Below are 27,857 nucleotides of genomic sequence, written 5' to 3'. Positions count from 1 at the left end.
GCATGCCCGGGAAGGACCCTTGGCTGCTCCTGCACTCCAGGGCACGCCTGCTGTGCAAACCGGCCTCCTCCCAGCCACTCCCAGCCCAGACTCACTTCTCTGGGATAATGATACTTACACAGGATACTGTCAGGGACACAGTCTGGAGCAGAGTTGGAAGATGTGGGGAGACAGGAAACATGCCCAGCTGCTGTGCTCACACAGGCACAGCAGGTGATTAGGAATGAATGCCCTACTAGCTCCTACAGTTAAAGTGAAGTGGGAAAAGACTGAAAAAACCCACATCCAAGCACACCAGGATAGGTATTAGCTAACACCAACCATGACCTTCACCACGATGACTAACCAGCTACAACACTGAAACGAGTCACAAAGAAAGAAATGCAAGCAGACCTTTCTTCAACAGCTGGCAAGATCAATGTCAGGCTCAATATCCTTAACTTTAACCTGTGAATAGGCATTCAGTTGTAAAGAGTTTGTGATGAGGTAAAGTTTTCTCCTTTTCCTCCTAGATGTTAAGATAAAATTGCTGTACAATCCCTAGTAGTGCTTTCTTTTCCTATTGTCAGGGTAATTTGCTTTTACAGACCATATGAAATAAATACTCTGATATTCATTTATCAAAACCCAAGATGCTGGATTGGAAATCCAAGCAGGGGAATTACACATACAACAGGCAAATGCAGGCTCCAGAGTGTGTTTGCTTTACCTCTCAGAGATTTGTTTCAACTTGCACCTGGAGAACCAACCAAAATCTTCAGAAAAAGCCAAAATCTGATAAACTTGCATTTGGGGAAAAAAAAAAAAAGTGAGATCCTATTAGAGTTCAACTACACTGAGTAACTTACAAATTGAGCAGAGGAAACATACAATGGTGTTAAATGCTTACAAACCCAGATCTTTCTGTAGTCCTCTTACTGCCCTGCATTTATGTCTAAAACCTTAATCTCATTTTTACATAGAAAGCAGTGAGACGGATTTGCTAGGATTAGTCTATGTGAGAAAAAGAGAAGTTAAGGTGTTTTCTGGCTAAGGAGTAAAGATATTTAGAGAGCTGCTCTGAAACAGTTTCTAAGGGATGCATTTTCTTCATAAATAGTTATTAGTGGCAGATGGACTGAAAAACAAAGATGAAGTGGTTTCCTTTCAAATTCAAAGCAATCCTAGACTTCAGCTGAAGCCTTAAAAATGCATACACAGAAACAGGATTAATTTTCATCTTTTAACAGAAAGGCATTCACTAGAAAGGAAGCAAATGGTGTCCAAAAAGCAACATTTGTTGGTATGAGAAGCCACGCCAGCTTCTTGAGTGCAAGCTACAATATGTGCTGACAGCTTAAGCAATGCAGGGTGCAAGATTAGTCATTGCCCTGCTATTCACAGCAGCTTGTTTCTTCACTGGTAATCTGCAGAAAAGCAAAACAAAATTCCAAAAACCAAGCTTGAGTTTTTTTAGTTACAGGGAAAGCACTGAGAAATCAGCATGTGGAAGTGTCCCATGTTTTAACTGCAGCATGGAACTGAACCCTGCAATGATAACTGCATAATGAACAAAATGAAGTCCAAAGAAGAAAAGTACTGAACAGTTCCTTTACTGGTAGCCTCAGAATTTAGCTTGTAACCCGTTTTTAAGCATTTCAGGGTTTGTAAATATATGGCAATGAATTCTGTGCAGGTTCCTGTAAACTTATGACCAGATAGTAGTCTGGCTGCACTGTACAATGTTTTAGATAAAAGCAGAAGTTTTAGGATTAAACTGCCAGAGTATTTACTGTAAGCTTATACAATTAATCAGCAAGATTGTCATAAGTGTTGTAACAGGCTTTACTGGATTTATTTATCTGCTCTTACTACACCAAGACTTCAGGCTTCTCAGGCCTCTCTGAGTTCTTCTCAGGCAGAACTGTAGAATATGCTGGTTCACTTTGGTGGCAGAATGTATGCAAATTTTATTTCTCTATTCTGAAAGGAAAGGTGAAAAGCCTAAACACCTTTGCTGTAGGATGGCTTGTTGCTTTTTGGATTTGTTGGGGTTTTTTTTTGTTTTTTTTTGCATTGATATATTCCCACTGTCTACCCTTATCATGATCCATTTATATAAAAGTGATCCAGAACTTTGATAACAGGAGATACTTAGCCAAACATCTGCAGCATGCAGTCAGGAGCTCGCCAAGTAATCTGGACTTGGAACACGGGATTTTATAAAAAATGTGGATAATTTTGCTTTTAAATTCACCATGTTTTTTAGAATTTTTTGTTTGTTGTAACATAAAACATCTATGTAAATCACAAGTATGACATTTTAAAGCTGAAGAGACAATTGAGCATGTTCTTTTAAGTAACAGTGGCATTTTACCTGGATTTTAACACATCAGTGGCATTATATGTGGATTTTAACATACCAGTGTAAAGGTGTTACCAGTAGTCAAACCTGAAAACAGAAAGCATGTATTTTGGCAAGGCATTTTATTATGATGTCAAATCTTTTTTGTTAGCAGTCAGTCATTGAAAACAATCTGTACACCTCTAATTTAGTCAACAAAAATAGCTGTACAACTTTAAGTGACGTGCCCCATTTATGTAACTTGTTATGCTCTGAAGTGATGCTCTTCATTGTTTGAATCCTCACATAAACAATTACCAGTCTTAACATATATTAAAGTAAGATTATGTTCTTCTCTCAAAAGTACAAAAAATAACACTTTAAATATACAGTGGCTCCTAAGCTTAGACAGAATCCTGTCAGGTAGAGGGTTTTGCACTTCAACAGACAGTGCTTTCAAAATCAAGAGCTCTTCAAAGTGCTTGGCAGAGAGTGTGAACACTATCCCCACTTACTAGATGGTGAAATAAGGCACAGAGGTCAACTACCTTGCCCACAGTCACACAGAGAGTGAGTGGTAGAACTAACAGGGCAGAATTTGTGGGGTTTCATTTCTCCAGTGTAACCATCACATCTCATTGCCACTATTCAAGTGCAATGGCTTAAATGTTTCTGAGGAGCAAGATGTATACAGCACACAGTAAACAGTAGGGAAGATTCAGGGCCAGTTAAAGGCTGCAACAGTTTCAACCCAAACCAAATAAATTTGGTAGTCAGTAACTCGTAATGCACTTCAGGGAATGATTACATAGATAATTCTACATTAACCTGCAGAGAAAAAGCTCATTAAACATAAGAAATACGGTGTTAGCTTTGCAAAAAGTACTGGTTGTCTTAAGCTTGACAGTAGCTCAGGTGTAACGTTAAGCTTATCAGAGAAGTGGTACTTTGTGATCCACAGATATCCTAAACATTGTTCTCCTACAAGCAAGGTGAACTTCTCTGGAGAGTCACTCAGAAATGCAAATGAGGGCAAAATATCTCCTCAGGAGGCAGAGATGTGTATGAGGCACAAAACCCCACATTAATTGCTTGTGAGGTACTTGTGGAGGACTGTGTATAGTAAAGAAATACCAATCCAGAAAAACAAAATAGTCTAAAATAAATATGGCTAAGGAAACTGAGTCACTCATCCAAAATCACCAAGAAATGCATCTTTGGATAGCTCATGCTGCAAAAAAGAAAGTATGACATGTGTAATCCCTGCCTGGATGAGAAGCATTCTCTGGCCTAGCCCTCTGCTGACAAACAAGCATTTCAGAAAGCCTGTCCCTGGATAGGATGCTCATGAGCTGACTCATTTACTGACAGAGGCTGCTGATGGGATTCGGAACAAGTACACTTTGATTATGTTCTTCACTGACTTGATGGGAAGGAACCGTATCGTGGCTAGAGTGAGACTGCTGACTTGATTCCTGAGCCAGCTGCACGTGCTGAGCTGGATGTGAAGATCCCGCCAAGTGGATTTGTTCATTTTGTCCTTGATGAGCATGGAGATGTTCTAGTGCTTCCTTAGAAAGAGTGATGACATGCATTTGTTCAGGTTGGGCAGCCTCTATTTGGTTTGCAATCACATTGATACTTTGAATTTGTTCTGCTTGCTCCTGCTGAGCTGAAAGCAACAAGTTTTGCAGCTGCTGTGGTGGCTGTGCAAGGAGCGCGAGGTTCGCGGCCTGCTCCGTCGTCATGCTGGGGGCATTTTCTGCAGTCACAATACTGATGCCTTGATTGTGGCTGGGCATGAAGTTGATGTTGTGTACTGCATCTGTAACCAGCAGCTGAATTTCCTGCCCTCCTGAGGTGGCAAGTTGGTACTGCTGCAGCTGGAGAATGTTTCTCACTTCTTCGGGATGAGTGTTGGTGCTTGGGGCGGCGCTGGCTTCCTGAAACTGCTTTTCCTTGCTGTGAATTTTCAAATGAGACTTCAGATTGTCCAGACGAGCAAACTGCAAACTACATTCTGGGCAGGCAAAAGGCTTTTTGCCTGTGTGTAAGATACAATGTCTTCTCTTAGCACTGGAATCAGAGAAGGATTTTCCACATATATCACAAGAATATGGCTTTTCTCCTCTGCAAAAGGAAAGAATTTGATCTCATTAAAATATTCACTTTGACAATGCTACTTTCTGAAACTTATTCTGTAATAAAACACTTAAATGATTACATTGTTTTTCTAAATTGTAAGTACTTAAAGGGTAGTGTTAAAAACATCCTCTGTTTGATCTCCTGATTATCTCTATTTGACTTCACAAACTGTACAATTAGTATATACTCCAGAGCTACAGAGATAACTGCCTTCCTCTCAGAAAAACAGAGGTACAAGCTCCATGCTGTTTGACCTTGACAAGAATGCAACAACTTTACACAATTCTAAGCACTGACCATTTTAAGAACATTAATTAAAAGTGTGGGCTTAAAACCAAAAAGAAGTTTCCAAATCCTAACTTGCTGTCTGTGTTAAAAGGACAAGAAATTTTACTGGAAATGTTTTCTTGGACAACAGTTCTCCAGTGATTTACAATCTAACATGTCTTTATGCAATGCATTGCGCTGACAGGGGTAAAAGACAACTAGTGCTGTTAAAGAGACAGGATAGCTCACGGGCAACAAGGCAATGCTCCAATAACCTTGATACATCATGGCTACTGTCCTGTTCTCAAACAAAACTTAGAATAAAATTTTCACAAAAATAGCACAGCAGTAAGTACACTGTCAGTGAACAGACACAAAACACCAAAGAAGACTCTTACAATATCCTGGCACATGAGTATTTAGGACTTCAGTACTTTCCACTACCAATTTTTTTCTTACACAGATTAAGCAAAAAATGTTAAGTTTTAAACAATCATTCAAAATGCAAACAAGTCCTGACTGTTCTATAATTAAACAAGCACTACTTCTAGGTATAAAACTAGAAGTTACATTTTAATAGAATATAATGAAAATAAGACATACTTTACCTGTGAATTCTAATGTGAGTCTGAAGTGAACTTTTAGCTGTAAATGATTTGCCACAAATCTCACAAGTGAAGGGCTTCTCACCTATCAAAAAGAAACGTGACTTTCCTTTTTAAATTGCACTTTTCATAAATTCATTAAAAACATTTTGCATTTTACCATACAAAGTATCACAGTGCACTGTTGGCTCCTCACACTTCTGTCATGGTTCAGCAGATATCCAAAACCGAATGAACTCACTAGTCAAAATGAGGGTATAACATTTTAAATGTACACCTCTAGCATTTCTCCCCTTTGAAGATGAAGGATTAGGTGATCCAAGCCCCCAAAGCAACAAAAAGCTGTACCTATGGCATAGATGTGGGTGTTCCATATGGAACAGAAATGCTTTGAAAAAGGCTGTCCCTGAACCCTGGAATTAATGCCATGTTCACGTGCAGCACCATCCAGGTGAGTAAGCTCAAACTTCCAAAGCTGGAAAATGAATCCCTTATCTTAAAAACTTGCCTGGCTTTCTATAAGGCTTCATCATACTAGGCCTATGATATTCTGGGAAGACCAGTTAGAAAAAAAAAAATTATCATGAGTTAAATAAAATGTGAGTTTGTTTGGGGAATTTTTGTTTATTTGTTGGGGTTTTTTTTTTAGTCCATTTGGAATTCTGATGTCTAATTGAGTAGAAGCAGAGAGGCCAAGTTAAATTATAAGAAGGTTCATAGAAACAGATCCTACACAACCAAAGCGAATCCTAATTCACACCATAACAAATCCTTGTAGCACTGAGGTTCTTTAAGACACCAGACACGAGAATCCAGATCACCACTGTGGTAATTCACACCATCAAAGCACACCAAACCCAGGCACTGGGCAGCAGCCAGTTTCCAAGGAAGCTTCCCATTCAGCATAGAACTGCAATGCTTACCAGCTTTCATGTGGCTTTGGAGGGCATGGATAAAGGATGAGAGAACAAGAAACATTTGTCAGAAGGGACCTCTGGTCATCCAGTCCCAGCTTGCTACAGAATACAGGAGTAACTTCCCAATTAGACTGTATTATTATGACACAGTGTTACCAAACTGCTGCCAAAGGAGAACAGTTGTACCTATGTTAACGCTTGTCCCCCAAATGCCTTGGAATTTTACTTTGCTTATGAGATGGGATAAATGAATTATTATTTCTACATAATTAATACTGGTATCTTGCCTGTCTTTTCTAGTAGCAAAATATATTGCAAGCCAGTTTCTGCTGAAAATCAGCTTAACTCATATATTTTTGCATCTTACCTTGCTAGTAAGCTTCCTCTTCTCATTTCCCACCCCAAACTCATTTCCCACTACATTTAGAGAGCTCTATCAGCTTCAGATACAAAACTCTTGCCTGTGTCAACACTGAGTTCTCTTCAGTACAAAATTATATAAGTATCACATGCTAGCACTAGTCTGGATAACCAAAAGCTCCCAGAAGCACAAGTTTTGACCTCAGCATATCCCAGAAAATTTAAATCTTTTTCACTTAGAAAAGAGGAGGAAATGAATGAGTTAAAGTATGCTTGAGGCTGAGTTATGTATTACAACTGCAAGTGACACGCTTAAGAACAATTTGATTTTGTGAGAAAACAATTGCCACTGTTTCCAGTTACTTTAAAAGACAAAATTACTCACATATCACCTTATGAACTTACTCTTCAAAGGGAAGTATTTTATGAAGTTTATGCCTTGTTATTATGAGAGGATAGATCAACATTTTTATCTCTGTTACCCAGTGATTCATTACCAGCCTGCCCTCTAAATCTCTTAAAACACCCTCTGACGCACTTGCATTAAATCATCCCTCCCAGCCCATCTCCTCTCAACATCTGGTTTATTACCGCACAGTAAAAGCTAAATGGAAATAATTATTTTTCCGGTCACAGCACTTTTCATAAGCACCCATCCCTCACAGACAGAGGTGTCCAACTCATTTGGACAAACACTTTCTGTTGCTTGTCAGCTCACTGCAAGCCCGATACATGCTGGATACAACTCTCCCAACAAACTGAATTCTCAGTCCAGGATTCTATCACGGGAAAGCTAACTGGCATTTTCTGCAGCAGGTTTATAAAACTGGGGAAAAAAAGCCCTCTTCCTGTAACAGGCACTGCTTCTGTGCTGCTGTAACACAAGCTTTTTTTGTGCTCCTGCATTCTTGATGTCAAATCTCTTCATTAGCAACACAGGCATCATTATGTTACAAGTAGAGCAGAAGTTCATGCCACAGAGACAAGTGCAATTTGCTTAACATTGTTTTGTCCATGTAACGTCAAGAAAAAACAAACCACAAACCCCACAAAACACAAGATACAACATTACCTGTATGTGTTCTTAGATGTTTCTTTAGCTGAGCTGCATCCATGAATTTGCGCCGACACTGGTTACATTCCGGCAGTGAACGGCCTTGTCGCAACAACAAAAAAAGTGTCAGTGCCTAAGTGATCCCCTCTATCTCTTCAGTGATCTTTGTTAAAGCACTTTCCTGTAAAATAACCACTTTGATATAATATAGAGATAAAACAAAAGGTGATTCACTGCTTCCTCCCTATCTTAACTGTCACACTCCTATTTCTCAATTTAGTATTACCACAGGAAAAGAGGGGACTGACACCTGCTCCTGCCTAAAAACACCTTCTCCTGAAGCTTTGTAAATTCTGATTTTCTCCACCACTTCCTCTGTGTGTATCTTCATCCTGTTCCAGAAGTGAGAAGAACACTTCCTAAAGCTTGTATGCCCTTACTAGTCCAAAGTAGCGGGCAACTACAGTGCAGTTTGCAGACCAGACAGCAGACACAATTGTTTATACAATTCCCAGCTTCTATGTAGCATGGACAGCAGGGCTAAAATAATCAAGTTGTATGTCAAATACAATGTAACTAATTTTTCATCATCATAAGAGCCCTTCTCAATGAAACACTTTTCTACACATTGCATTTATTATACACCATTATGTCTTTTTCACCCTATCCACTGTTATACCTATCCAAGATAGGACACATCAAGGTAGCAAAGACTAAATACATCACTGAGGAAGAACTTTCAGCCTATGTTAATCTTTAGGAAGACAAATCAGCATGGACTGTAAGCCAGGTCCTCAATCCAAACTTGTCATACCTGTGTGTAGTCGATAGTGGCTCTTGAGCTGTCTCTTTTGGCTGAAGTATTTCCCACACTGATCACAGGTAAAAGCCTTCTGCCCTGTAGAGAAAATCACTTATTAAAATGTAAGCCACGTCCAAAGCAAGTGTAAGAAAATAAATAAAATACAAAATTCAGCTGTGAGGAGCCAATTCAGTTTTGATTTGACTCAACAATGTCAGAGGCACATGGGGGAAGAGGCACATGTGCCACATCCAGGAGGCACCTAGGAAAAGATGGAGGAAAGCCTTGTCTCTGGGGAGAGCTTTCCTGGCAACGAGTTCATGTCTTGCATGGGACAGGCAGTCAGCAGTACCAAAGACACTGTACCCCAGAGACACTCTCCAGTCAGATGGCAAAAGGTCTCTGCTAATGGACTGCACTGGGACATTGGACTGGGCCAATGGTTTCCTGTCAGCAGGCGGACTTTGGGAGGAGCTGGGGTATGAAATGTAACTGTGTCACAGGCCCCGGGGCTTTCTGAGTTGGGCTTTTGGCTTGGGGCATTTTTGAGACTGTGCTTTTGCTTTTGAGGCTTGGTGATTTGACGGGCTTTTAAAAACTTGCTTTTGATTTGTCGCTTATGCTTTTTGCCCTGGCCCCAGCCTGCCTTTTTGCTCTCCTGCCCTTGCTGGTCCTTGCTGGCCCTTGCATCTGTCCTGCTCCCCTGTGTCCCTGACCAACTCCCTGATTGCTTTGTCCCAGCCTCCCTGCGTCCAATCCTGCCCACCTCCAAGCCAGCCCACTGCTGTGATCCTTGCCACAACCATGTGCATGGTTCTGGTCCTCCTGCCCGAGCATCCCTCACCTTGTGTCCGGCCACCCGTCACCGCAGGAGCCGTGCCCAGGCAGGCAGCATGCACACCCCCCACCTCGTGGACATCGACAGCACTCGCCGGTGGTAAAGCCCTCTTTTTCTCTCTGTCTCCCCTCTCTCTCCTCCCATTCCTCTCCCATTTTTCTTCCTCTTGTTCTGTCTTTTCTAGCTCTCTTTAGTAGGATAACTTCTTTTAATTTTGTTTTTTCATTACCAATAAACAGTTCTCAGATACAATGTTTGTCTCGTGTGACATTATTTTGTTCCTGACCATCCATTTTTAAAATAACTCCTTGCAGTTCCCCTCAGTGGAATGTGACACCAGCACATACAAGATGGATCAGAAGTACCTTTTTTTCAGAAAGGCAGATTCTTGCAGCAGAGAGAGACATTTGCCTTGAAGTATTTACCTGAATGTAGGCTCATGTGCTCCAGAAGAGAATGCTTTGTTGTTAGAGCCTTACTGCAAATGGTGCACGTGTACGGCCGTTCCCCGGTGTGCATTCGCTCATGGACTTGAAGAGAATGCTTCTGGGAAAAGCCTTTGCCACACTCACTGCATTTAAAAGGGCGCTCCCCTGAAAGCAAAAGATGACATTTTTAGTCAGAGATGCATCATTTCTTACTAGATATTCTAAGCTGGTAGTGAGATGTGCTGCAATGTTGTAGCTACTGAAAAAATTAAGTCTCGATTAGTGGTAAAGAGACAAGCTTCACACAGAAATAAAAGAATTCTTTAGCTATTGCCATATAATTCAGTGCTTAAACAATTAAATTATTAATTACACTGAAATCTAGGTAAGACATAAAGGTTCTGAGATACGCTGACAAGAATAAAACAGTAAACACAGAACACATCGTAATTTGGACCAGCATGCTATTTTGGATATTCTTGCTGTAGTCAAAAAACAGCACTTCAACCGTCACTTGCATTTGGCAACATCCCTTAACCTAACCCAAAAGCAGCAGTCTCTGAAGGCCTACCTGTATGGCTTCGCTGGTGAATAGCCAAGAAGTGATTGTACTTAAATACTTTGCCACAGTCTTTACAGCGGGCTTCAGAACCCGCACGTTTTCTTTTTCCATCAGTTCTCTTTGCCAGTCCTTTCTCATCCTCATCCCCAAGAAGTTTATAATCTTTTAGTTTGATTGATCTCCTTATTCTACGTTTGCTGTAACGACTCTGAGTGCTCTGTATTCCTTCAGATTTGGGATCATAGTTTTCATCTTTCTCAGCTGACAGATCAACAGCAGCCTCTGAGCCACAAGCAGGTTCAGTTTCTTCTCCCTCTTTCCTCACTGAAGCCTGTTCACTGGCAACTGTTTCTTCTACTTCAGTGTCTTTTTTCATATAATTTTGCTCATTTTGCATGGAGTTGTTTTCTCTCAGCTGCCCATCTTCAGCAGAATTTGCTCCTGATTCTTCTTCTTCTTCCTGGACAACCTTGATTTTCCTTGGTCGCCCCCGTTTTCGCTTTGGTGGATCATCATTTTTCCTGTCACTTCCAACAACAGAGGCTACACTTTCAGCTGGAGCTGGCAATGCACTACCTGGGCTGCGGCTTTCCAGGTAGTCTGTACAGGCCCACACCAAGTCAGTTACTTTCAGCAGCTGTGCAGTGGCCAGGATTTGTTCTGTGCTTTTCTCACTGGCACAGAGGCAACCAGTGTAAATAAATTCTAGCAGAACTCCAAAGGTGTCTGCAACCATTCCCTCCAACATGTAAACTGACTGCCCTATTTCACCCTCATTTACAAACATCATTGAGAAGTATTCACTGCTGGCAGCCAGCAAAGCTTTGTGGGCTCTGAATTGCACATTTTCCACTATCAGAGTAATGTCACAAAGAAAATCCTTTTTCCTTTGTTCCTCAAAATTAGCTAGAATGGTATCTTTGTGAGCTTTGGAGTGGATGATCAGTTTCTCAGAAGGATCAGTTGTTTTTGCCATTTTAATTATGAATATTAAAGGAGGTGCCTAGAAAAACAGAATAGCTTTAGTAAAGAATTATTTTAACAGTCGGCATTATAAGACCCAAGTATCATTTGTTATACCCATAACAGAGTTCAAGAGTTTCTGAAGCAATTCTGAATCCTCTGAACTTTTGAAAAATCAACACTATTGCTGACATGGAATTTCTTCAAAAAGTATTTGAAAATCCTATGAAAAGGCTACAGAGAGTTTTTTAGATCAGAATTACTGCCTATCATTTTTTTATCTCTGATGTACTGTGAACCCTGTATTATCTAAAAAAAATTGCTACCCTAGCTTCTGAAACTAAAACAATCAGACAGAAACAATTCCTTGGTCACAGCTCCTTAGTACAGCACTGGCTTTGCATGGCAAGGCTTTGGTAGCAGGGCAGTTACAGGGGTGGCTTCTGTGAGAAGCTGTCAGAAGCTTCCCCAATGTCTTACAGAGCCAACACCAGCTGCCTCCAAGATGGACCCACTGCTGGCCAAGGCTAAGCCCATCAGTGGATGGTGGTATCACCTCTGAGATAACATATTTAATACGGGGGAAAGAAATGTGCACAACTGCAGCTGGAGAGAGGAGTGAGAAAAGTGGGAACAGCGGCCCTGCAGACACCAAGGACAGTGGAGAAGAAGGGGGAGGAGGTGCTCCAGGTGCCAGAGCAGAGATTCCCCCACAGCCCCTGGTGCAGACCATGGCGAGGCAGCTGTGCCCCTGCAGCCCATGGAGGTTCATGGTGGAGCACAGATCCACCTGCAGCCCCTGGAGCACCCACACCAGAGCAGGCTGATGCCTGAAAGAGGCTGGGAGCCTGTGGGAAGCCTGTGCTGGAGCAGGCCCCTGGCAGGACCTATGGACTCACTGAAATGGGTTGGCTGGCAGAACTCTCCAATCACATGGAGAACCCAGGCTGGAACAGACTGTCCCTGAAGGAGTGCACCTGTGGAAGGGATCCAAGCCAGAGCAGAATTGCAGCCCACGGGAAGGACTCAGGCTAAAGTAGTTTATGGAAGAAGGACTGTCTCCTGTGGGAGGGACCCCACACTGGAGCAGGTGAAGAGTGTGAGGAGTCAAAGCAGAATCAAAGACCATGTGCAATGAATGGACTGCAGCCCCCATTCTCCATCCCCCTGCATTGCTGGAGGGACGAGGTAGAGAAAACTGGGACTAAAGCTGAGCCTGGAAAGAAGGGAGAGGTGGGGTGAGCTGTTTAAAGATTTGGGTTTATTTCTCATTATCCAACAATGATCTTTTTGACAATAAAGTAATTTCCTCAAGTCAAGTCTGTTTTGCCTGTGCTGGAAACTGGGGAGTGATCTCTCTCTGCTCTTATCTCAACCCATGAGCTTCTGTTATATCCTTTGTTCCCTGTTCCACTCACAAGGGGAGTGATGGAGTGGCTCTGGTGGGCACTGGTGTCCAGCCAGCACCAACCCACTACATTGGAAAAAAGGTCAGCTGCAGCTTGATCAGTGCAGTTTACTCAGGGACAAGGTAGGAAATCCTATAATAAATGGTGCCATGGTTTATTTGAGGTGTTAGGGCATGAGTTGGACTAGATGATCTTAAAGGTCTCTTCACTGGTATCAATGTGGCAGGACTTCATTACTTCTTTTACCCCCATTTATCCTTCTGAAAATTCTCTTTTTTAACACTTTTTAACTTTACTAAGCTTCAGCCTAAGAAGGTAGGCAATACAAACATATAAACAGCAGTGTTTTGAAGAGTTCTAATATAGGACTCATTAAGGTACTATTAATGATCAATTTGACTTGCTAAGCTGCTTCAATAGTAAATTTACAAAAATTAATAATAAAGAAAAAAAAATACAACAATTTTAGAAGAATCCACCAAATATTATGGAAGAGATATGCCCACAATGTCCTATTTACAAAGCTCAGCTAAACCAAAGATAATACAAGTGTCATATTAAACACATGTAAATTTAAATATTTGTATTTAGTTAGCGCAACAGGTTCAATGACCTGAACAAATGCTTCATGAAACAGCAGACACTAGCTACAGATGATACCTAAATGCTACTGACATGGCGAAAAGGGGATTCTTTAGCCCTAATCAGCTACCAAATAGTTCATAGCGGAGCCAAATTGTTTTATCTGGGAGCTTTAACTTCTGGAGCATGTGAGCCCGATGTTTGTTGCTGGAGCACCTGAAAGCACAGCTGCAGGTGTGACCCAACCTGCCTTATCGTGCAATATAAGAATTCCTGGACGGCTGCTGCCAACTCTGCCTGCAGGCATCCCCTGACATCTACACGTGTTCCAGACAAAGTAGTGGGTGTTTTGTGAGTTCTGATCGCATGAAGGACTTCGATGTTTAACCAGGAGGTGACAGTATTAGTATTTTGACTGCAAAATCCAAACCACGCGACTGCACTAAAAACCCCTCACCATTATAGAATAAGGCTGTACTCCAGCAGAAGGCCGCACGCTGCTGGCGGTGCGTTCGGATACACTCCGGCCCAGCCGTGGAAGGGCTCGGGAGCTCCCGGGAGGTGACCCCGGGGGCAGCGCACGGCCCGGGCTGGGCCTCGACACGGCCACGGCCAAGGGCACCGTGCGGGTCGCCGTCCCCGCGCACCGTGTGAGCCCTTCGGGCCGCCCCTCAAGAGAAGGCCGCTCGTCCCTCGCGGGCAGGAGCAGGGAGCGGGCGTTGCCCCGCGAGAGCCGCGGGCCCGGAGCACCCGGCCCGGCCGCCGCCCGCCCTGCCCCGGCACCCGGCACCCACCACTCACCGCTCGCCGCCGCCGCCGCTGCACTTCCGGGCCGGGGCTGGCAGCGCGCCTGCGCTGCCGCAATGAGCGCAACACGGGCGGGACTTGGAGCCACAGAATCACAGAGCAGCCCGGCTGGGAAGGGGTGCGCATGGATCATCCGGTTCCAGCTCCCGGCCCTGCCCAGGACTGCCCCCAAAATCACACCGTGTACCAGAGAGCGTTGCCAAATGCTTTACTTGAACTCTGTCAGGCTTGGTGCTGTGACCACTTCCACGGGAAGCCTGTTCCAGTGCCCAACCACCCTCTGGGTGAAAAACCTTTTCCTAATATTTAAACTAATCCTCCCCTGGCACAACTTCAGGCCATTCCCATGCGTCCTATCACTGGGCACCACAGAGAAGACATCAGTGTCTACCCCTCCTCTTCCACTCACAAGGGAGCTGTAGACTGCAACAAGGTGTCCCTTCAGTCTCCTCCAGGCTGAAGAGACCAAGGGACCTCAGCTGCTCCTCATATGGCTTCCCCTTAAGGGCTTTCACTATTGTCATAGCCTTCCTTTGGACGCTCTCTAGTAGCTTGATATCACTCAACTTCAGACAAAAGATTTTATTTCTAAGATGTCATGGTTAAAAAACTGGCCCGAGAACACGTGATGTTCGCAGGCCATGTTGCAGCCATGCTGGTGCCTGATGGCAACACTCCATGTGTTAATCAGCAGAAATACAGGGTTCACACAAAAGTGGGGCGGGTGCCTTTCAGGGAGAAAAAAGTCTGCAGTCTGTCATCAAGGCCACGGGGCCGATCTCTTGGCTCCTTATACGGGCCCATCATGGCAGTCCCAAGGTAGGGGATGAGTTGGCAGTGCTCCACGAACTGCAACAGCTTCTTCCTGTACATCTGCCGCACTGGCTCTGAGCTCCGGGGGTTGTGCGCTGCAAGAATTTAAGCAGCATGTTAGTGTCTCCTATAAACTTTGTGGAATTACATTACAGAAATTTTCAAAGGGACCAAGTCTACCTCTGTTAGCATTACCCTTGGTACAGATAAACACCTTGACTGCTGGTGCCAAGCCAAAAAGATCAAGTCCGCTATTTCAGAAAGTTCCTGACTCCAAATTGTCATTATAATCAGGAGGATCAGGCTTTTCTAAAAGAAGACACAACAAACATGCCCAGCTGCTGTCAACTTCTCATTTCTCAGACCATGAGATACTGGTGAAACTCCAGGCAGTGGCAAATTTGGGTAGTGTGGCACACAGCCTGATGTGGCGCATCCTGGGGATAGCCCAGGTCTGGTATAGCTGGTGCTGGGCCACTGTGTTCTTGGTACAGGTGTTCTATGACCTATATGGTGGGCTTTGCCTATAAGGTGGGCTACCTTGTCATACAAGGAAGTCAGGTATGATAAGCAGGATTGTGACCAACATGGCTTCATGACAATAAAGTCCTGCTTATCAAACCTGACTTCCTTGTATGACAAGGTAATAATCCACCTAGTTGACCAAGGGACACCAGTTGATGTAATCTTTTTGAATTTCAGTAAAGCTTTCAATACTCTCTCACAGTATCCTTCTGGACAAAATGTCAGGCACACAGCTGGATAAACACATCATGCCATGGGTGAGCAACTGGCTCACCACTCAGGCACAAAGGGTTTTAGGGAATGGGGTGACATTGGACTGGTGACCTGTCACTGATGGGGTTCCCCAGGGCTCCATCTTCAGCCCTGTGCTCTTCAACATCTTCATAAATGACTTGGATGCAGGACTGGAAGGGATACTAAGCGAGGTCACAGATGATACAAAACTGGGAGGAGCTGTTGATTCTCTTGAGGGCAGGGAGGCCCAGCAGAGAGACCTTGACAAATCAGAGGACTGGGAAATCACCAACCATATGAAGTTCAAGGAGGGAAAGTGCCTGATTCTGCACCTGGCATGGATACACAGACAGACTGGGCAATGAGAGGCTGGAAAGCAGTGCTGTGGAAAGGGACCTGGAGGTGCTGGTCAGTGGCAGGTGGAATGTGAGCCAGCAGTGCCCTGGCAACCAGGAGGGCCAGTGGTGTCCTGGGGGTATCAGGCTCAGCATTGCCAGCCAGGCAAGGGAGATTGTCCTGCTCTGCTCTGCACTGGGGTGGACTCATCTCGAGTCCGGTGTGCAGTTTTGGGCACCACAATATAAGGTGGCATTAAGCTATCAGAGCATCCAAAGGAGGCCAACAGAGATGGTGAAGGGCCTTGAGAGGAAGCCGTAGGAGGAGTGGCTGAGGTCACTTGGTCTGTTCAGCCTGGAGGAGACTGAGGGGAGACCTCATTGCAGTCTTCAACATCCTTGTGAGGGAAGAGGAGCAGCAGGCACTGATCTCTGTGGCGGCCAGTGACAGGGCCTGAAGGAATGGCCTAAAGTTGTGTCAGGGGAGGGTTAAGTTGGGTATCAGGAAAGGGTTCTTCACTGGGTTGAGTGGTTTGGTACTGGCACAGACTCCTCAGGGAAGTGGTCACAGTACCAAGCCTGACAGCATTCCAGAAGTGTTTGGACAATGCTCTCCAGGATATTGGATCTTGGGATGCTCTTTTGCAGTGCCAGGAGTTGGACTCAATGATCGCTGTGGTCTCTTCCAAGTCAGCATATTCTGTGATTCCATGAGTCTGTGAAGAGCTGACCAGTAGTTTGGAGGAGGAAGGAAGGTTTCTCTCTGCCCTAAGCCCTATTTTGGCATACATTAGTATTGAGTGCCAGTCCTCAGAGTACAGTTTATTATTTTAATTGTTACCCCAAGGCAAAGGGGAAAGAGTGAGCCAAATCATAACCATTTTTTTTTTCTTATGGACAGTATTTTATATCTCATTACATAAACTGGACAGCATGAAGAACTATGCTATAAGACACTTCAGCCCACTAGCTTTAAACTGTAGACAGCTACATTTAACAGTTTCTGAGAGATTTTTCAAGCACAGCTCTGAATACAGCCCTTAAAGGAGTCCAGCTTGAAGGATACTCAATCTTTAAATGTGAGATTTAAGAATGATGTTAATTGAAGATGAGAAGGTCTAACTTGACATAGAAATAGGATGAAATAAATTTCCAGGGGACCACAACTTAAGGCACTTTGATAATTTTTTTTTAATCAAGAATGGCATGACTACTCTGAAGAGATGCACAGTAATAAATAATTCTGTATTTGCAACTAATCACAGAATCACAGGATGGGTCAGGCTGGAAGGGACCACATTGGATCATCTGGGACAACCTCCCTGCTCAAGCAGGGTCATCCCAGGGCACACAGCACAGGATTGTGTTCAGATGGCTCTTGAATATTTCCATTGATGAAGACTCCACAACTTCTCTGGGAAATCTCTTCCAGTGTTTGGTAACTAGCACATGAAAGAAGTTCTTCCTCACATTCAAGTGATTTGTTAGTGTACAGGAATGCTATATCTTAAAGTTGGAAACAGTCCTACCCAGTGCTAGAAGAAGATAACTTGTTTTCCTGGATTCCTATGGTCAAACTGTTTGGCACTGCATGAGAAGAAGAGATTTCTGCACTTGCATAACCCTTCTGGTTCATCATCCACTACTAATAATGATTTAATGTTGCAATATATGAGCAAAACATTCCTAGCATGGGCATCCTTATTTTAGCAAAGCCATGCTAACAATAGAATGAAAATAGCCTTTGTGAATGAAGCAAACTACAGTATAAAAGCAGTTTGGTGGCATAGGAATTGTACATTTATGCAGGGGCTTACCATGTGCCTGCCCTGTTCAATGGTCTTCCTTACAAAGCTGTGCTAGCAAAAAAAAATCTGTGACAGTTCAAGAAAATTCTGGAGGGATCTGAAAACTACATGAGGAAACACAGGATATGAAGAGCTTAGAAATAATAATTAAAATAATAAGTAAAAATGTAAAATATGAAAGGCCAGGTGAAGTTCACCCAGTGAACAGGTTGGCTTATAAATGACAAAAGTGGTGGGTTGAAAGAAATGTCAGTCTTGCTCCAGAAATCTCCAGCAGTACTAGAAACCAGCCCAAAGCAATAGCAGACCTGCAAACAAGGGCATTGAAATCAAGAAAGCTGGCAGTAGTTAAGCTGATTGCAAACTATTAAAGATTATTACATGCAACTGATATCTCTGCCTGAAAAAAACCCAAAGAGAAATTCTAAAAAATAGCAAATATGAACACTGATTGGCTATCTTGTATCAGAGGTCTTATGTCATTTATACAATTAGTTATTTTATAGCATACTATTTTATACACTACCTTTTAGATGGAAGGAGACAAAAAGCAGAGCAGTTTCTTTCACACTTAGGAATGGAAACTTTGGCTTAAGGCTGCCAACTTCATGCAGAGCTTTTATTAGAGAAGTTGCTACTCCCTAAAAAAAAGAAAATTGGTTTAAAAGACCATTATAGAAATCTTGATGAATGCCTTATCCTGTTGTAATGCAGCTCTAACAATACAGGACGATATCTTAAGTTGGTGAATAGTAGAAGATAACAAATTAGTATAAAATAGGGAGGGCTGTGTGAATATTTTTTTTATTTATTCGTGTGTCAAAGTATAACATACTACTCTTAAATTTTTCCAAGTAAGCTTGTGTCTATGCTGGTGTTAAAAGTCAAACCAAAATGTACTCTTACAAGATATGATAAACAACTAAGTCAGAAAATCATCATATAATACTGCAGCTTATTATCCCCCTCTGATGGCCTTGTATTTTTTCCATTAAAGCTACAAACATCTGTTATTTTAAAAATTGCTCTCAATTGTAACTAAAAAAATCAATTTAATATAATCTCATTAATAAATATAAGACTCAAATGCATTAAAAATAAAAAAAAACCTGAGTGGGATATGCTAGATATATGATATATATCACAAAATCATGTTTTAAAATAGAAAAGCAAAAACTGGCCTGTTCAAGGTATCCAGGCAAAGGAAGTGTAGTTAGTAGCATAGGCTCTTTTTTTGGAGGCAGTTTATGGGGAAGCTTCAGATTCCAGTACTTCTCTGGTAACCTAACCAGATATAAAGTAAGCATTTTTAAGATGTATAGACATCTTAAGATTGTATGAACATCTTAAGATTAAAATGCAGTTAGAGTATTTACCTCATAAACTTCTGAAGTTTTTCTTCACTTTCAAAAATATATACCTTGTCTTGGTATTTTGTTGCATACTTGATGTTGCCAGGCACCAAAGCTTCATATCTGAAAAGCCGAAGCAAGAATAACTCATTCACAGAAAACATAAAACATAATTTGTGTGGAGTAAATTCATAAGCTACTGGTGGCCTTCTGGTAATTTAGCAAGTGTAGCAACTACAAAAATAGCAATTGGATTATCCAAATTTCCACTAGATGACAGATAGTTACAAGGTTAAAAATCTGATAGAGTCTCTGCCTCAAAATCTGCTTATTAAGGAACTTTTATAGTGCTTCTTTAGAGCTTCTCCATTTAAAATGCCAATCATATTTGTTCAGGAGATTAAAAAGGGATAACATAGAATTGGCTATTAAGGTTCTCCTCTGATGACAAATTCTTGCACACTGAGGAAATCTGTGTCACTTTATGGTAGAGCTTTATGGATCTCTACAAAAATCATAATAGGTAGTTTTGCATCTACTAGGAATTTCTGAGATTTCTTTTAACCTTTGAAGGCTTATGATAGAGCAAATTCAAACTATATCTGTCCATCTTCATCATGAAAGACACCAAGCCAACACTGATTCTTGTAGAACCTGTATCCACACAAGTTTTAAAAGGTGATTTTATCTTGATTTCCAAAGCCACGGGTGCAATGTAGAGAATAGGAATTGCTTTTCCTGTCTAAACCCTGAACAGCATTAAAAAGTACTTTGAAAATATTTCCTCATTAATGCATTAATGTAGGACACTTGTTCTGTAATTCAGATAATAAAAACTCTAGTGACATACCTCTGTTTTCCATCTAGGTAAGTGACTGGACAGTATCCCTGCATTTCAGGCTTTACAGGGAATAAGGCCTTCACTTCTGCTGCAGTCAATTTCTTTGGTAGCATATGTGGGAGAGGGTGAGATGCCAGTGATGATACATAAACCTCAGGTCTGCTCAAGAATTTCTGTAGAAAAAGAAATATTTTTATAATGAAAAAAGCACTGTAGGACTGTTAGTCAAACTCCAGAGGACTGGCTCACACAATTTAGATACCTGTTTTTTCTACAATGAAACAGTGTGTTGGCATTGCTGTTGCTCTTGGGTAACTTCTTTTCCAACCTACTCTCAGTTGAAGTAGTCACTATTCACCCACCATCCATCACTATCTACTGCTGTCATAAGCCACTTTCTAACCCAGTCTCTCCACAACAGATAAAGAAAGGAGAAAGATACTGTTTTCAAATGAATGTTTGATCTGTGACAACTTGTAACATGAGCTTTAGTTCAATGGTGTCTGTGCTGTATTTTGTCTGCCTAGACATTTGATAGCAGAAGTATGCAGAACAAAAGCTTGAATGCTAACAACAGTGGTCTAATTCAAGTTGCATATTACCTATTTCTTTATGGAATCAAAGAATCTAAGCAACAATGTTCCCTCTTGCCATAACCCCCTCCTTTTTGACCTGCTTTTTGGCACTCACTTCCAGTTCTTCCTGTGAAGCCATTCTGTAATAGCGCCCCTGAAATTCTGCAGCAAACTCCAGTGAGGGGGTTACAGAGCAGTCAACCAGTTCACCTTTCTCTGCAAGGCTGACAGGACAGTACTGTCCACACTCCCCCAGCTGACTCTGTAGTTCCTTGGGAGTGATACATAAACCAGCAATGCTGACTGCTTTTCCTGTTAATGAAAGCAATTAATGATAATGTGCAATTTATGAGACATAGAAACATCCAACAATTCTACTCAGGAATGCTATAGTCTAGGAGGTAATTCATAATTTGAAAATTATATAAAATAATGAGAACTAAACCAGCAATTTGGTAATGAAATGAAGTTGTAACTCATTTTACCAATTAATTTTAATAACATTTTTGTAGCATTTAAGAAATATAATAATTATTAATGGTGTAGGATACTCTGCATGCTCAGCTTATTGGTCTGTTCTTCTTATTTATGATTTATTATTTCACTCCTTTGTGTTACTAAGGGACATTTCAGCTATTATTATATTTCTTTACATTGGTGAAAAAGAGTACAAGGTGTGATGAAAGCCTCCCCTTTTTTCATCTATATCTTGCAAATGCTACAGTCTATCTGGAGGAAATATATTCAAAATCTTGACTAAAATGTCATCTCAAAACCAAATTACTTAAAAATTGTGCTTTTTCAATTGTAAACATTAAGTTTACAATGTGTAAACATTAAGTGTATTTTAATATTTTTGATTATGACTCCAATTTTTAAGATGGGTGCAGCCACAGAGCTGTAAAAGTTAAACCCAAAAGGTGGATATAAGATAAGGAAGTATATTTGCCCTTCAAAGGAATTCTGACGTGTACAGACATGTTTAAAAGGCATATTTAATCCTGACCAGTGCCGACAGACAAAAACTCAAGTGGGAACTGTGCTATTTTAGGATAAACTGGTCTTCTTCCCAAAGCACAGAAATTAACTCAGATGACATATTTAAGCTTATTTCTAGATTTTAAATTAACATCTTCCCTATCCCTCCCTCTTCCTTCACTAACACTAAAGTGAAGCTGCAAGTTAGAGTTCCCCTTGTATCTTTGGGGTACTCTTTGTGATTTACCACCCAGTGTTGCCAGATCTACTATGGACCAAGGACTCTGACTTCCTTTAGCAGATTTCTGTTACCCTCCTCTTTGGAGGATGGCCTCAGATTGCCCTGTAGTTGGCTTTGTCATCACTATTTTCAAGAGATCTCTTCAGGATCTCTGCAGATAAGATTGAAGAATTTAAGGGTATGTATGTGCCCAAAAATTAGCCTCATCCAAAGAAAGGTGAAGTTGTCATGTACATAGTATATTGCAGCTTTTTAAAGAAACAAATATACTGCGAAACTTTGTTTTTCTTTTACCTTCTTTCCTTCTTTCCAGGTATGTCTGGATTTGTTTAACAGCCATCTGAACTTTCTGCAGAACGGTATTCCAGACCCTCCATTTGCTATGATTGGCATCAATCACACACCAGTTCTGATGTTCCTTCATATAGTAAGTTCTAATATCATCAATGTGCTGTTTATAGCAGGAATTTTTAATAGCTAGAATCTGTGGGCTGTCATGTTCAGGATAGGGAAGTCTAAAGACAATGAAAAATAACAGTGATTTAAATTTGAGGATTAGATAATTTCATTGAATTTCAGGTGTAAATTCTAGAGTTCACTGTAAGTTCTTTTTACAAAATTTTGCTTATTTGACACTGTAGAACATATTTGAGAAATACAAATTTCTTATGAAGAATACTAAAAGCTACATGTGAAAAGCAATGTACTTATGATCAGACAGTCCTTCAAAAACAAAGAACAATACTTTTTCTATTTATGTCCCAAATACAACTCAATAATTATTGTTCAAAGGATTTGGAATGTATCAACACATATTACCTGACACTCACTACACAATTAAATGGTACCCTGATATTGCACACTTGATTTCTACTTAAGCCTCTGAAATATAATTAGTTCGGCATTTAAAATGAAGTTTAAAGTAAATACTTTCAAAAACACATCATTGATTTAATTTTTTTGCAATGCAAATTGTCTTTAGTCTTTTAGTAAACAATTTAACATTGTACTGATTACTTGATAAAAAGAAAGAGACAAAAAGAAAAGGACAAAATGAAAGAGGCATGCAATAACGGTCCAAGCTATCTGGAACTTCTTAGAAACACTTCCTCTAATGAGAAACAGGTTCTTACACAATTTAATTTTAAGGTGAATGTTCTGTTCTTTTTCATTCTCTGTCTGCTTATAAACTACTTACTGTTCTTCTTCAAAAACAATCAATGGCTCTTTAAACAGAATATTTATCTTCTCAGAAGAACAAACTGAACTGAAAAGCTTAGAACTGAATTCTATACACTACTAAATATGCATTATTTCCATATTTTTAGAACAACTCTAATTAAATTTTTAGAAGAGAGATTATTACATGAAGTATCAATATCTTTCATGACAATAATTGAATAAAAATAAATTTCAGCAGCAGAGAGAAGTGGTAACATTTGTGATGTACAGTTTCATTAAACCAGGTAAACTAAGCAGTGGGTGCACAGCATTGCACATTTGTAATCTCAGTCATGCAACTGAGGGATCTGGCCAGAGCATACCCCAAACACCTTACATCCCTATTTCTGGTCTATGGAAATCAGAGCATTACAAAGGAGAGGGACTGGTTCCCATGTTTTTCATATGTGGAGTTCAGAGACAGCTGAGTTATGCTCCAGGTTAGATACAACCTCTGGGTATAGCACTGAGGCACATAGAGATATTACAATATCATCTAGAAAATAAAAACAGTTCTATCAGGGAGTATCACTACCGGTTTGTTTTTTCCTTATCCAGCAGTGCTCTTCTGAACACTTCCTTTGTATCCATATCTAATTCAAAGATTTTCACTGGAATGATCCTAGTTGATTCCAAGAGATTTACGTGTGCTCTTGTTAGAGGATATCCATCAATTACAACTCTGCACACAAACAGAAACAGAAAAATAGTTTTGAAGAAACTCACTAAGAAGTGAGTTTCCAATCAACCAGTAAGTCTGTGTGTATTTCTAGTACATTTTCCATGGAGACAAAACTCTACACCATTGCCATGAAGTTATCACTGCTCTCACTTGACAAGCACATTCTTCACTCCTAAGAATTTATGACCAAATAAAAAAAATCAAGTTGGCAGAAGAAGAAGTAGTAATGAGAAAAGGAAATGCACAAAGGGCAAAAGGTAAGTGGATGGCTGGGACTTATAAAAATGGTGTACTTTAGTATTCTGACACATCAATCATTCAGAAACATAATTTTAACTATGAGAAGTCTCCATGTGGATTGGGAGAAGCAGTTTTTAAAGTGGTAAGTAAAATTATTTTCTACAGTATTTGAAGAGTTTTTATAATCATATTGAAGAAGAAATGCTTTTCATGTATTAGGCAATACTGGAACAAAATATACTGAAACAATATTCCAGGATTTAACATGAAAGAGACGCTGAAAGGATTCTGATCTCAAGCACAAATAGTTTTCAGAGAATATTGCAGAATTGCCTTTCTCTGTAACAATTCTCCTTTTTGGGGAGAGAAGTTGTATTTTGTGAAATACTGATGATAAAGCTTTTTACGACTGCCCAGTTTCAAAGGTGTTTCAGTGGGGGAGAAAGAGCCTAGGATTACAAATGAATGAGATGGAAACACCCACTGGTTTCAGTTCCTTCTTAATAACTTCAGTTGTTAAGAAAACCAGAAAAAAAACCCAAAAACTTGAGTACTGAAACAAACTGCATGATCAAAGAGAATCAGGTGTGTCCAAGTTGGTCCTGGAGTTGGTATAAGAGAGACCAAATGGTAACTCTCAAAGGATAGTAGAAGATACTGGCTTCTTGACTGAAAAAAAGTAACTGTCAAAAAGTATATCACTTTGATGTACTGGAATATAGTTACTTGAAAATTGCAGAAAATTATGCTTCAGTCTCATTTCCCAGAACGATTGTAAAAAAAATCTCGTTTTGTACAGATTATTTTTTTTAATGCAAAAACCACTGATGTGTTTTAGTGAAATTGTTCTACAGCGGTAATGTGGGAATCCATGGCTATGAAGAGCTGACGTGTCTTGGAGAAAACCCCAAGAAAACTCTTACCCAGTGGGATTATCCACGAGATTTAGCAGAGCCACATCTAGAGCCTGGATGGCCAATTCATCAGGCACGGTGAGTCCTTGGAGAAGGTGTGACTGTACCTTAAGTGCCAACTCGCTCTCTGGCTGGCTGTTTATCACAAACCGGATGGCATCTCCTAGGGACAGGCGCAGGAACCCATAAACACTCGCAAGTCTCCGGGCAACTGCAAAATATTTTGATTTCAAGTCACAACTTTTAGGGTAAGCAACATCACAATCTGGTATATGCACAGGGCATGCAAACACTATTTTATTTAGAACAAACCTCAGCAGATATAGTCAATATTATTAGAGTGTGTTAGAAAATATGCCTTCATTGCTGTTCCTCTTACAGAACAACCCCTCAGTTACATTATTTATCCAGGAAATGGGAAATATGCTAAAATTTCATCCTAAATATGAGATAATTTCTTCCTAACATCCTATTCTCAGTAACTATGGTTTAAAATTATTTTTCTCCTCCTCCAGTAAAAGGCAGAAATGTGTGGATTGACAGAGTCATGGAGGAGGAAAGGGAGGGGAGAGGGATGGAAATCTTGGGCGCTTTTTAATCTAGAAATTTCGAAACAGACTGAGGAGTGGGGAATTTGGGGTCCTCATCCTTGATACTAGGACTATTTCTCCATTTTACATTATCTTACATTGACTCAAAAAAGTAAGAAACAATTATAAAATACTAATAAATAATACAAGGGGTATAAATAGTGTATGTCCACTTTTTCTAAATGTAAGTCCATGTCACTAACCTCTTAAGGATCTAGGATAAAATTCAGATGGAAAATGCATAACTATCAGACTGTCAAATGAGATACCAGAGAATGTAACTAAAAGAATCTGTGGCCAGCAAGAAAAGCAGGAAGACCAATAATATTAATGGTTTATGATTTTTTAATAATAGTAAGGACAGATACAGCTTCAGTTATTAAAAAATGGGTTTTAAATAGATAACTGCTCATACCTGTAGTCTTTCCAGATTTTGGAAGTCCCACAATTGCAATCTTTACTGGCACAGATTGCTTAGGTTTTGGCTGACAAATATATTTGATGGGATTTGTCATAAACATTTCTTTATTTTCTTTACTTGAAAAGAAATAAATATATTGTCGATGGATTACTGGAAAGACTGCACTTTCCTGCCTTTGCTGTGGCTTGATCACATCTCCTTGGCTTAACTGTGTAACATACAAAATCGGAATCAGTTAATTAGGTTTAATAAAGCCTTTTCTTCCTCCATCCCAGAGAAGTGGCTTTATAGGCAGATAGAGGAGTACCAACTGTATGAGACAAACCATCAAAGCATTCTAAAATTCACACATATGGACATAATATTTTGCTCAAATCTGACAAACTTCTATACCTACACTTCTTGTTCAAAAAGATGAACGATACATTGAAGACAGAAAGAATACTTGCTATTTCCAGTAGGTGGTACCATAACACTTTATGTCTGTCAAGATAGTGTAGTCAGAGAAGAATAACATAATAGTTTCTTTAATTTTCAAAGATCAAAGAGAATAGCTTTATTCCTCAGTGAATTAAACTCACCCGCCTGCCTGCCTGCCAACAGAAAATGCACTGAGAATATTGTATTCACCAGAAGTCATATGTAAATTAAGAAAACGTAAAAAGATATCAATACTTACATTATGGTCAAGTGAAAAACCACAAGATAAGCTGAAAAAGTTCTTGAAAAAATACATGCACTGATGATAAAATCTCTTCAAACACATCAGACAGCCTACTAAAAAGTCTGCAGTGTTGATGGATCATTGATATGTAAGAGATATTTCTGCAATTGGCAGAAATAGTCACTGAAGTAATACCAGATTAATTCCTTGCACTACTATTCTCTATGGAAAAACTCACTCATGTCCCTGTTACAGCCCTTCTTAGAAGAACTGTCTTAAAGTGTCAATAAAAGATGCTTTAAAACAAAATGTAGAAAATCAGTATGTAGAAAAAATTGCCCAGACCAGATGGCATTCACCTTACTATTCTAAAGAGACTCAAAAGTGTAATTCTGAGTAATGTGTAACATTGACCTTCCTTCAACAAAAGAAGGAAGGTGGAAAAAATTACCATTTTAAAAACGTTTTCTCCCAGCAAAGAACCTGGCAAAAATAGTCCAGTAAATCTGACTCTGTATTGAGCAAACTGAAATACACTAAGGAAAAAAACCCAGAAGTTACATGAATACACATCAAATAATGGGGAAGAGCCAACTCAGCTTCTTGTCAAGGAAAATCACAAATCTATTACTATTCTTTGAAGGAATCAGTAAGGTTGGTCTGGTTATTACAACATGCTACTGTGTACCATTGTCCTGCCAGACTCTTCTCATACCCTTAGGTTCCTACTCCTGGATCAAGTCATTTCAGGGTGTTTGCTCTCAATTTGTGGTATTTCATGAGTCTATTCTACTGCATATCTGCTTCCATTCCCCACTCAGCTCATAATGTTTATTCTCTGCTTATCTTATCAGTTGCATAACTACTTCCTCTCCCCCCCAAATTTATTCTCAAAGTAACTGGAATATACTCAATCTGCCTTTCTACTCCAAAACTTCCAGTTTGTAATAAATTTTATAATTTCTATTATTATCCTAAAATGCCCTCAAAATGATCCTATTTCCCTTTCATTTTTATCAGCTTGTACATTTTCACTGTCAGCACACCACTCTTATTTTATCCAATAACTTCCTATGACTTCTTTCTTCTAACTGAATTGTACTTTTTGGTTGGTAAAAAAACACTGTATAGAACAAAGGAATGAAGTGGAGAAATGGAATACAAAAATGTAGTGAAATCTGACAGAATGAAGTGCAAAGACTAGGGTTTAGAGAGTAATTGCAATTAAACACAAACTGTGGTTCAGTAGTGGTAAATGATGTAAATGTAGACATGTCTACTTCTATTAGTATGCACCTAGATTATTAGATGCCAATTGATGCAGCCATGAAAAAGAATGAAGATTCTGATCCTAAGGTTAA

General features: G+C 40.3%; 2 protein-coding genes across 7 annotated transcripts in view; both read right to left on the bottom strand.

The window, feature by feature from the left end:
• Positions 1-2,449: 2,449 nt before the first annotated feature.
• ZBTB24 (zinc finger and BTB domain containing 24) lies at positions 2,450-14,023 on the bottom strand. Of its 4 annotated transcripts, XM_053939276.1 has the most exons (8): positions 13,713-14,011; positions 13,506-13,629; positions 10,311-11,304; positions 9,737-9,904; positions 8,486-8,569; positions 7,690-7,773; positions 5,344-5,425; positions 2,450-4,453 (listed from the first exon to the last, which is right to left on the bottom strand). In XM_053939276.1, exons 2-8 carry the CDS (start codon positions 13,560-13,562, stop codon positions 3,685-3,687), a joined length of 2,238 nt encoding a protein of 745 aa, XP_053795251.1. In that variant the 5' UTR covers positions 13,563-13,629; positions 13,713-14,011; the 3' UTR covers positions 2,450-3,684. The 4 variants fall into 4 exon arrangements, with proteins under 4 accessions (XP_053795251.1, XP_053795250.1, XP_053795252.1 ...); XM_053939275.1 differs by having other exon boundaries at positions 13,506-14,011; XM_053939277.1 differs by lacking the exon at positions 13,506-13,629.
• A 606-nt stretch (positions 14,024-14,629) lies between these two features.
• Positions 14,630-27,857, bottom strand: part of AK9 (adenylate kinase 9) — a 59,247-nt gene continuing 46,019 nt past the window's right edge. For all 3 annotated transcript variants that reach the window (XM_053937228.1, XM_053937226.1, XM_053937227.1), the window contains exons 28-37: positions 25,827-26,040; positions 24,831-25,032; positions 23,521-23,667; positions 22,059-22,279; positions 20,661-20,857; positions 19,980-20,143; positions 19,154-19,252; positions 18,955-19,061; positions 18,304-18,414; positions 14,630-14,970 (exon numbers count right to left, since the gene is read on the bottom strand). In XM_053937228.1, coding sequence (XP_053793203.1) covers positions 14,768-14,970; positions 18,304-18,414; positions 18,955-19,061; positions 19,154-19,252; positions 19,980-20,143; positions 20,661-20,857; positions 22,059-22,279; positions 23,521-23,667; positions 24,831-25,032; positions 25,827-26,040 — 1,665 coding nt within the window. In that variant the 3' untranslated portion in view covers positions 14,630-14,767. The remainder of the gene's footprint in view (positions 14,971-18,303; positions 18,415-18,954; positions 19,062-19,153; positions 19,253-19,979; positions 20,144-20,660; positions 20,858-22,058; positions 22,280-23,520; positions 23,668-24,830; positions 25,033-25,826; positions 26,041-27,857) is intronic.

This window comes from Vidua chalybeata, chromosome 3 (assembly GCF_026979565.1).
Source record: "Vidua chalybeata isolate OUT-0048 chromosome 3, bVidCha1 merged haplotype, whole genome shotgun sequence".
NCBI lineage: Eukaryota > Metazoa > Chordata > Aves > Passeriformes > Viduidae > Vidua > Vidua chalybeata.
This window is presented reverse-complemented; position numbering and strand designations above follow the sequence as displayed.